At 34.4% G+C, this 11,185-nt stretch overlaps 1 protein-coding gene across 1 annotated transcript; it reads right to left on the reverse strand.

The window, feature by feature from the left end:
- Nucleotides 1–303: 303 nt before the first annotated feature.
- Nucleotides 304–5,720, reverse strand: LOC145586291 (proteasome subunit alpha type-1-B-like). Its single transcript, XM_081643076.1, has 2 exons — nt 5,220–5,720; nt 304–1,015 (listed from the first exon to the last, which is right to left on the reverse strand). Exons 1-2 carry the CDS (start codon nt 5,568–5,570, stop codon nt 542–544), a joined length of 825 nt encoding a protein of 274 aa, XP_081499202.1. The 5' UTR covers nt 5,571–5,720; the 3' UTR covers nt 304–541.
- Nucleotides 5,721–11,185: the final 5,465 nt, after the last annotated feature.

Consider the following 11,185-nt stretch of genomic DNA (forward strand, 5'->3'; position numbering starts at 1 on the left):
TTTTCGTGAAATTTAAATACTCCGTAATAATTATAGAATAAAAATAAAAATAAAAACGTGCTTCACAAGAGCGTTCATGTACTTTATTCTAAACGAAATTACAATATTCTTTTCTTCATTAGCTTAAAATATGGTGATTTCCTATGTGGCGCGTAAAGATTGCCCATATAATTTAGGACATGAATCAATCAAAATTCCAAAGTGACTTCATGGTAAGTCCAACAATCCTTAAAACAACCTATGTACCTACTGAGCCAAATTACGGACTAATAAAAACCAGTTAACAAATGTGGCAATCCTCCAAATTTCAACCATTGACATAATGACATTCCAAGACACATCATACTTCCAAGTTCAAGAATAGGGGTCACCACTTGAGACATTGGCATTGATGAAATGAAGCTAAAAGGTGCATAAAAAAAGAATATCTAGCAAAGATAGAAAATAGTTGATTAATACTCATCACATTTAACATCCTACTGGTTCTCTTATCAGTCCATCGCCAAAAAGGCTCATTAAAATCCTAGAGATAGACGCAATCTCATTCTTCCATGGGAGCAGCACCGAGATCAGATGCACCCTGGTCGGCAGCTGCAGCAGCCCCCTCCTCTGGAACAGCAGCTGCTTCTTCAGTTGCAGGGCCTTCTTCCTCAGCTGTCTGAAATGAGTTAATCAAATCTTGGACCATCTGCTGATCTAACACTTGGAATGGCTCGTCGACTCCCACCACAGCAACTGTGCATATGGAGCTTGTGAGCTTATCACCCTGTAAAGTTTCTTTTATTGCAAAGAGTGCATGTTTGATCAGCTCTTCTCGTGAAGCACTATCAAACGTTTCAAATTTGCGTTCCAAGTACGTTTTTGCAGCCTGTGAGCGCGACCCAATAGCAAAAGCCTGATACTCAAAGTAATTTCCACTGGGACAGTTGTAGTAGAGATGGGCTCCAGATTCATCCAAACCACCAACCAACAGACCAACACCGTAAGGCCGCTTCCATGAACGTTGTGTGCAGACCTGTCAAAAAGAAATTGGATTTAATCAGTGTATCTTTGCACAATTATGATACAACCAACAATCACAAAAAGTACAAAAAAGGTAGGTTACTACAGTTTATTAAAAAAAAAAAGAAAAAAAGGCTAATTTATCAGCTTCCTCTGCAATGAAGCAACAGGATACTTCAACAAGGAAAAAGCCTGCTTAACTCTTGCTGTTAGAATGGTTGTCAGTAATTTTTTCAATACCATATTAGAATAGTAGCCTTGTTTTTTTACCAATCAATCTGACAATGTTACATTTCAATTCTGACCAAAATTAGCTGGCTTGGCTGCTACTATATAGTGATTTTAGGATGTCCATGATGTACTTACTGCTAAGTATGCTAATTAGGCAGTATTTGTACTTGATACATGTAACAAATTTGTTTTATCTTCCCCTGCGCCAGTCCCTATTACTAGTTTACTACTACAAAAATGTCAATTAACAATATGGTTAGAAATAGCCATTAACAACAGTTGTCAACTGCCGCAGATGCAAGTGATGTACGAGGGGATCATTCTACAACAGTTGGGAGGAATTTTGTCACCTGTATTCATTTTTCTTTCCTAGATGGCCACTGTCTTCCCTTCCCTATAATTAGTGACAAACTTAGCAACTTAGTATAATCGTTTCAGCCTATGTTGGACTTGAACCTACATCTTTGTGCAATACTAGTAGCACATTATTCTACCATATCAATCTAATGGGCTTGAATGCAAATGCATAGTATGAAGTACAATATCCAACTCCCAAGTCTGACTACAATACCACAAGTACATGAATAGTGCAAGGCAATTAAACATTACTTTTTATTCAATATAGAATAGGGAATCATATAACCGGTTGTTAAGCTTCAAACTTATGATTAAAAAGGTGGAAATTGGACTATCATTTTGCTCCATAGAGAATTGTCTGATGCTAATAGTCTAATAGGGATAGTGTTTGGTCTAATCTAATAAACTAGATAAATCCTCAACACCTACCCTTTCAATTGGGAATTTTAAGCAAGTTGCAAAAGTTGGGGATAAATTTAGTAGTAATTGTTCCAATATAAGTGGCCTTAATAGTTTTAACAACTAGCTAGAGGACAATAATGGGCACTTGTAGGATTTACAAGGTCGAACAAAAATTCTTCAGCTGCTTGATAAAAGCCTATGGAAACTTCAGAATGTTTCGTGGCTATTACAAAAAAGTCTGACAATTAAATGTACTTGAATTCAGACTTCAAGTTATTTAAGTTTATCCCTTTTTCCGTCTTAAATGCTTGTTTAACCAGCTACAACAGGTCAAGAATGATCAGTACAAAGTTTAATACCTAAACTGCAACAACTCATAGTTGGGTACTCAATCTGCAACAAATGCTAAAGTTTGATACCCAACTTGGTGCTTTACTCTATGATACGTCAACATTCCCTAAGCTAAGCAAAAACTAGGAGACCTCCAATATCTTCCTCACCAATACAGTAAGAACCTGAGGCGTCCTTCGAAACATGGACAGAATATTGCCTTCACTGAAACCAGGTTTTAAATAGCTTCAATTTGGACCCCCGTATTTCTAGAGTCATAGAACTCACAGCCCAAACACCATGGAAGTACGTTTTTGAAGTCCTTCCCAACCCCAACTCATCAACCCTCCTCAGATAATCCCTCATAAACTCAGGAAGCCCCAAGAAAAACCTAGGGAAACTAAGAAGAGTTTGTCTAATTTGCAAGTTGCAAATACTACTGCAGCACCGAGCCCCATGCAACTGCAATTCAAGGACAACGACAGCATACTTATTTGGCTTTTAAAAAACAACTATATAAGCAATATAAATTAGTTATTCCAATCACAAACAGAGAGTTAATAAGAAAACTAGGTAAGGCTGAAGGTTCTATGCAAGCAAAAAGGTCTCATATTCTACTTAGGTAACTACCAAACAGCAGAAATTATCAAGCATGAACTCCATACAATTGGTGCAAAGCAACAAAATTCATGAACCATAACTCCCAAACCACTTTCTTGCCATGGTACTGATGGGTAACAATAAATAAAGAAAGGGTGCTGTTTAAAATGCAGAAAGTCATGCATCATGATAAACTAGAAGGGAATATGAGAAATTTAACGACATAGATAAGTTGGACCACCTAGCGTTTTTTTTCTGCAATGGAAAGGACTTGGCACTTCAAAAGGTACCTTTACTATTGAGTTTTACACACAATTCAATATTATTTAAAAAAAAAAAAAATTTAAAAAAGAGCTAGTTACAGTGTTTGAGCCCATCACAGAGATGGACTATAAGTGAGTTGGGATGAGAAAATTGAAAGGGAAAACAAGGAAAGGATGACATATGAGGGATCCAGTTTCTCTTTTGTAGGTATGGAAAGTGTGTTGGGATGAAAAAATTGAAAGGTAAAAGAAGGAAAGCAAGGAGAAGGAATAAAAAAACACACAATTCTCCTAATTCTCCTTTTTAAGTAATCAAATCCTTACACTATTGAAAAGGCTTGGAAGAAAAACAGTACACCCCATCCCTCCCTCTCCCCCCCCCCCCCCCCCCAACCCCAACTTTCTTCTCTTCCCTCCATAAATGCCGATCAAACACATTATATGAGAAAAAAATATATCTCTTGATGTCCATGTTAGATCTTAATCAAGTCTAAAGAAAAGATAAAAGTTAAGAGATCTTCACAAACAATTGTCACGTAGACTATAATTGCCCAAAGAGCCTCAGCATATGTTCATCAGCAATCTGAAAGCATAATAAAGGGTAGTGACAAAAGCAATGGAAACAACATAACATGGTGCAACATCCAGATGGTAGCAGGTGGAACACAAAAGCACGCTCCTAGTAAATTGTCAATCCAGTAAGCTTCAGATGCAGTACAGGCTTCAAGGCCTCCAACACCATATGACACTTCACTTAAATTAAAATCCCTTTTGAAATTTCAATATATAATTATTCATAATGTGTATAGACAGCTAATAGGTCATATTTCATTACATATTAGTCAGATGATGCACAAAAACAGAGTAGCTTTTACCTAAATCCTCACAATTACATCACATGCCCTGCATACATATGTGGTGAACTACTGTTAGCAAAGAAAAAAAGGTTATCAGTAATATTTAAGACAGTATCAGTGACATTCTGACATCTTCCTAGCTAGATTATTAACTAGATTTTATGACTAAGAACTTGGCTTCCATAGATGATAGATCAATCCTCCAGAGTAACATCTATGAGATTACATTTCATATATTACCAGATTAATTCTAATGGAGCTAATCATCTTTTCTACTATATGCGTATAAACCTATTCTTTAACTATGGATTTAAATGTATTATAAGTAATAAAAAAACGTGAAGATCTACACAAGGGGTGAAAGAATTGAAAGGCATACTTGTTGATAATAGTCTGATACAAATTATATGGCAAATTCTGATAGTCCTAAGAGTAACTCTCTCTTCCTAATGTTACTCTTTTGCCTAGTGTTTTGGGCTGTATATAACAATAAGAGACCATAGGTAATTCAGACCTCAGAAAGTAGCGGCGGTGAGTTGATTGCCACGGTGTGGCAGTGGTGTAAGGAGTAGGTGAGATGAAAACAGCTGATTATGTTAGACCCACCCATCCCCACATAAATTTGATACCGCGAGAGATAAGGCAGCAACATTAAGAGGGAGGGGAAACGAACAATCAAATCTATTTCTTACCCCTGAAATTATCAAACCAAACAAACTCTAAGAGTGGATAGTTTAGTCATTGCGCTGGAGAAAGGCATCATCCTAAAAGCCGGCCACTAAAAATCAAACAAATCCTAAACTACACTATCACTAAGTCGATTTCACGAAACCTCATGCTCAAACATTCATCTTTGCATGAGCCACTTATCCAAGAACAATGTAACAATTCCAACCCTCTTTCCTCTCATCAACAAATTGTTGAAATGGGTTTCCAACCCTATTAATTACACAAATTGTTGTAATGAATATCACTGATTAAACCCAGATTGCAAATTAACACATATTCGGAAATCCCAATAAATACAATTCCGAAATCAAAACCCTAAAAAAATCCTGAATACCCACAAACCCATTTCACAATTTCAAATACCCAGAATCACAAAAACATTCATCAATAAATCAATCAATTTAATTAATCGAATCGAAATGAAAACCTAGAAAAAATTTGAGCAAACCTGAGCCTTATCAGCGAGTTGAACAACAAGGCGACCAACAGGAAGAGAAGATTCATAGGTAAACTTATAATTAATAGATTCGGATCTCATATATCTGGAAAGAACACGACCATCAGCAGTAAGACCAGCAATGGCGACACCAATATGGTCATCAACCTTAAAGATCTTACGTTGATGAGAAGAGAGTTCGGATTGAGCTTTGTTAACACAAGCAAGAACAACATGGGTCTTAGATCGGAGACCAATCGAAGCAGAACCTTGCTTCACTGCTTCCATGGCGTATTCTACCTGGAATAGCCGACCTGCTGGACTCCATGTTGTTACGTCGGTGTCGTACTGGTTTCTGAACATCTTTAGGAGAGAGAAAGTTAGAGAGTGAGGGAATTGTGGAGTGTTGAAGGTTTGAGACTTGAGAGTTGGAGGGAGGTTTTGAAGGAAGTAAGGAATGAAATGGGGGTTTGGTTTGGGTTTCTTTTTGTGCAAGGAAATTAAAAGTAGGAGTTGATTACTGGATGGAAGAAAGTAATTTTAAAGAGCTAAAGGGAAAAAGTACTCTCGATTGAGGGAAAAAGTGGTCACTTCCCTTCGTTCTCCAATTGTTTGTGAAATAGGTTAAAGAAAAAGGAAAAAAAAAATTGATTAAGGGTCGTTCTGTTCACTTTATTTTCACTTATTTTAGGTTTAATAAGTTTAGTTCAGAAAAAATAAGTTCTGATAAGGATTGCTTATATTTAAATTACAATTAAAATAAGTTAAGATCAGATCAGATAATTTCAGATAAGTCAAAATCAGGTGAACATGATACAACCTAAAGCATAAAACTTGGTATTCAACTTTGGCAATTGTTGTACATTAGGTACTATTATGGTAGATTTTTCCCGACGCATCACTCTGCTGCGTCAGCATGAAGCGTTGGCAAAAGACGTTGTCTGTGGATGTCAGTGGTTTCAATTGACGTCGCTACAATAAAGGAATGAGCCAGTTCAAGTGAGTCCACCAAGCCTATTTTCTAGGAATGGATAATCCCTTGATTAACGGCCAAAGTAGATCAATGGTAAACGAAGTTTCTAAAGAGACTAAGTCAGCAACCGAATTCCGCTCTTCAAGGGAAGGATTAATGTCAAGTATGACGGCTAACACAAATTTTTATATGTGGCCGGGGTTACTCGAGTCACTCGGTCGGGGATTACTCGAGTTATTCGGTCAGGGGATACTTGAGTTACTCGGTCAGGGGTTACTTGAGGGGTTCGTTCAAGGGTTACTTGAAGGGTTTGGTCAAGGGTTATTCGGTCAGGGGTTACTCAAGGGGTTAATCAGCCAGGAGTTACTTAAGGGGTTACTCGGTCAACTCGAGTAACCCCTGAACGTGTAACTTCAGTAACCCCGGCACACGGTGTTTCCAGTCACAATTCCCCGATGGCTAAATCTAAGGGAAAGATTCGTTAGGGTTTATAATATGCTAGCTTATAAATAAGGGTTATTTATTCTCATAACCACACACTAATTCATACTCTCAATTATTCTAAGCAATAACATTCAAAATTATACTCTTGTACTCGAATTTTATATTCTCCACATAGTGAAATCACTGGAAATACTCCCACTCAAGGTTTTTCCCACTTTCAATAGTTTTTTTTTTTTAATCAAAATATTGTTTGTTGTATTTTCATTTAGCTTTCAAGCATTAATCATTCAATCATAGTCTAGCCGTCAACGTCCCAACCTTACATCATCCTTAGGCAATTTTTTGCATAAACTATTTGGCGCCCATCGTGGGGTCGGCGACTAGATCTTATACCAAAAACATAAACACCTTCAAACACCACCATGGTTTCATCCATAGACATGAATCTCCAGCAAATAAGGGAATAAATCCGAAAGATTCAAGAAGAGCTCATATAGCAAAGGGCAGAAAACATACGGATTGTCAGCAAAAGCCAGAAGGTCGTGGGATCCTTGAGAAAAGAGCTTAAGACCATCCACAACAAGACGTCCAAGCAAAGCAAGAACAACAATGACATCTCCAGCATGATGACTTTAGATTCTTCAGGAGAGGAGTCTGGGTCTTAAGGAAGAAGATTAGGAAATGAACGAAGGGGAGGCCTAAAGACGAAGACACTAGAGACACTGACCCAACGAACGGAAGGGAACATGATTGAAGCCAAGAACATGAAGCTAAGGGGGCTTTTGAAGAGGTTTCTCGTAGCTCTAGTGCCAACCATGATGGAGGACCCCGACGAATTTGACGCTTCATCGTTTTGGGAGAACATTGCATGGCTGACATCCCCAAGAGGCTCAACATTTTGCCACCTACGACGCTCTACGATGGTAGTACCTGCTCGTTAGAGCATGTCAATCACTACAAGCAGAGGATATGGCAGTACTCTATCCCACGCAACCTACGTGAGCTAGTCATATGCACATCATTCGGAGCTACGTACCTGAATTTTGCCTATAAATATTACCTTATATTCTGATTTTTTGGAGGCAAATACAATCTCCCGACAATAATTTATTTTTCAATTCCATACGACCCTAAAGGCTTAGACGTAAAGGTTCAACTACGTAAAATTTCTATTGTTCTTAGCTTGTTTTTCTAATCCTATTCAAGTAATTCAAAGTCCAAAACAAGATCCTAACGTTCTATCATTTTTACCAAGGTGTGAAGGTAAAATCCCAAGGGTGACATAAATTTTTCTAACTCTTTAATTTAGTTCTCTTAATTTTATTTTACCGAAGTTACTTATGATTTATTCATAATGAAGTATTCAAAGTTGCACAATCGTAGTGAGTATTTAATTATTTTGGATCTATTTACTTCAATTAGTTTTATTTCTTTGGTTACTTGAATAATATTTAGGGTTTGATTTTTAATTTTTTAGTATCATGTTTAGGCATTATATTAATCATGTTGGTATCATGCCTAGGATTATATTAATAATTATTTAGCATCATGTTTAGGATGTTGTTAATTCCCTCCTTTGATTATTATTATTGAGTTGCTTCCAATATTTTTATGCATGCTTATTTGATTTATTCTATTTAGGTTGATCACCAATATTGCATATGTAATTGAAAACCACACTTATTAATAAGCTAATTTGGACAATTGGTTTAGGTTCTCAGTAATCTTGTTGTTTAATTGAAGTGATCACAAATTCACAATAATTAGACTTATGTGTGCATGAAATATTCAACCGACTTAGATTAATTTTTATAGAGCGAATTGAATACTAATTTTATGTCTTTGTGGTACTCGATTTTTAGTGGATAAATTAGTCTATAGAGGTTCCACTTAAATGTCTGATAAGACTTTTAATTAAAAATTTAGAGTTGCCACCTTATTTTTACCCGAATAAGGACGGATTGTAAAACATCCTATTTTAAGAAGTGGTACTAAAATTAACTGCTAACTTCATGAAAAGAAAATTTTAAGGTATAGTCTCGGGTTCGGGATTTAGGTTATGAGAATCGAACATCTGGAACTCGTCTTCTCTTTCGATCTAAAGAACGGGCTCTTACTAATGTGTTGTTTAAAGTCAATTTTTAAGGCATGTTAGTCACATAAAATGATATAATAATTAATATAAGGTAGGTTTGAGCGCCAAAGTTGCACTACGTACCAATCATAGTGGGATTTTGAATTCACTCACGGATCAAAACCTTCGTAGTTCGGACAGATGCCGTATTTTAAATAACCAATTCCATTTGGGTTTTTAATTTGGGTAGTTGACATAAACGTCATTTTTATAAGTGGGATTTTAATGATCTTTGATGGATTCACTCATAAAAGTAAAATGAACCACCTTGGTTGAGGAAAATCACCCCGATTAGTGATTACCAAAAATGTCTTTTGAATAAGACAATTCAACAAATGCGTCCCAATTGACGACTTTTAGTGGGTCAAGGTATTTTTTGGAGTGAAACTATAAGGGTTCATTATGTAATCTCACTTTGGGTTTAGAATCACTCAAGGGTAGTTTTTGTAAGGTTTTAAGAGTTATGTGTTTAGGCTTAATGGAATTGGCCAAATAAAACATGACACCTGTCAAGGCCTTACTTCCAAATAAAAGGAAACAATAAAATATTTAATCATATCCAATTGTCAATTAATCCATCGGGTAATTATAATGGGATCCGGGCATATTTTTATGGAGATGGACAATTGTTACAACCTTATACAACTAAATAATTAATATTAACCTCATGTTTGGAAATGAGGTCATAACCTTATATTAACTATCATTAATTATTATAAACAAGTATGCAAAGTTATGATTCATTCTTGTGTTATGAAAAGGGTTTGAGATAAAAAAAAAGTTCATAAAATCATAAAAGTTTTCGTTTCTAAAATCGTCTTAAAATAAAGTTAAAGTTTCTTAAAATATCACTTATTTCAGATCTCATCTTAATATAAGGTTAAGTTTCCTCAAAAACAATCATTTAAGAACAAAAATTAAAGTTTATTAAAACTCTTATTTCTAAAGTCATCTCTAGATTAAAGTTCCTTAAACATTTTTTATTTCGAAAGTCATCTTTAGATTAAATTAAAACATCCTAATAATAAAAAAAAAATAATTAAAGTTCCATAAGTTAAAATTACATGCTATAGTGTAATATAGGTTTCATACCATTAGTTTCTTAAAAAAAAATTAATTCAATTTTTTTAAAAAGAAGGTAATTAAGAAAAACGTGCCTTTTTCTCGTTTTAGATATCTTGAACAAAAAAAATCATTAAAAATCACATGAAAATCGAAAAAATTATTGTGAGATATGGTTGAAAAGATCTTGAAAAATTATATCACTTGAGATAAAGAAATGGAACTCTTTCTGGGCGTAAGGGCTGTTACATAGACCATCTTTAGGACGTGATAAGTTACACTTTATCCTTAAACATCATTTACATGAGCTCTTACTTCCTTAGGTCTTTTGACTCACTTAAAAAGAAAATTATTCTTAATATATATCTTAGACATACACATGAATGCATTAACACTTTATATTTTAAATGCATAAAAAAAAATGAAATGCAAAATGCAATTAACCCCCCTTTTTTTATAACCTATCACCTCACCAGTAGGCTTGGCTTTCTAATATGGATTAATGAAAGATTTAGGGCTAATTTAGCACCTAATATCTTCATTACTCCTGTTGGTAACATCACATGAAAATAAACACATTAGTTAGCATAATAATAATAATTAAGGAAATTGAGAAAAGTAGAAAATAATATCTGGAGCTAGATGTAGCTATTTTTTAGATGACTCCCTTTTACTTACGAAGGATTTAAAGATGGGTCTTCCTTAATTAAAATGATATAAGAGAGGCTAAGTGATATTTTTTAGAATTTTGAGATATGAAGAGAAGCTAGTGAAAATAAAACTAATGAACCTTTTTTTTTTTTTTTGGATTTTTGATTAAAGAAAATAAACTTGAATTAATAAAACTAGATCTTGAGAAATAAACCTTTTTTTTTTGGTTTTAATATAGACTAGGAACACTTAAGCAATTAAACTATATTTTTTTAACAAAAATAATAAATAACAATAATATTTGTACTTAAAATATTTTTTCTATGTTTTTTTTATAGAAATTAGAGATAATAACAATACTTAATAAAAGAATAAATAACAACTTAACTAGATGATGATTTTTATAAGCTAATAACTTAAAAATAAAGCTAAATTAGAGAGATTTTAACTAAAACAAAAGATTAGAGGAGAATTTTTTAGAGAGAAATTTTAGAGAGAATTAGTAGGATTTTTTTTTTTGGTGTCTTAAAATGAGAAAATTAGAGAGGTATTTATAGGAAAATAAAGGGATTAATTTGTAAATAAAATAAAATAAACAAAAGGTAACTCAAGATTAAATGGTAAATATCAAGATTTTGGTAATAATGAAGATCTTGATATTAAATTCTTTTATTTTTTTATGTAACAAACTAATTAATCAGTTTTACAACACAT

Source organism: Chenopodium album, chromosome 16 (assembly GCF_948465745.1).
Source record: "Chenopodium album chromosome 16, dcCheAlbu1.1, whole genome shotgun sequence".
NCBI lineage: Eukaryota > Viridiplantae > Streptophyta > Magnoliopsida > Caryophyllales > Amaranthaceae > Chenopodium > Chenopodium album.

Bases quoted from the DNA above. Each gene is read 5' to 3' on its own strand.
- LOC145586291 (XM_081643076.1), bottom strand. From the start codon at position 5,570: ATGTTCAGAAACCAGTACGACACCGACGTAACAACATGGAGTCCAGCA. The intron at 1,016-5,219 runs GTTTGCTCAAAT...TCTTTTTGACAG, and splicing joins AACTCGCTGATAAGGCTCAG to GTCTGCACACAACGTTCATG.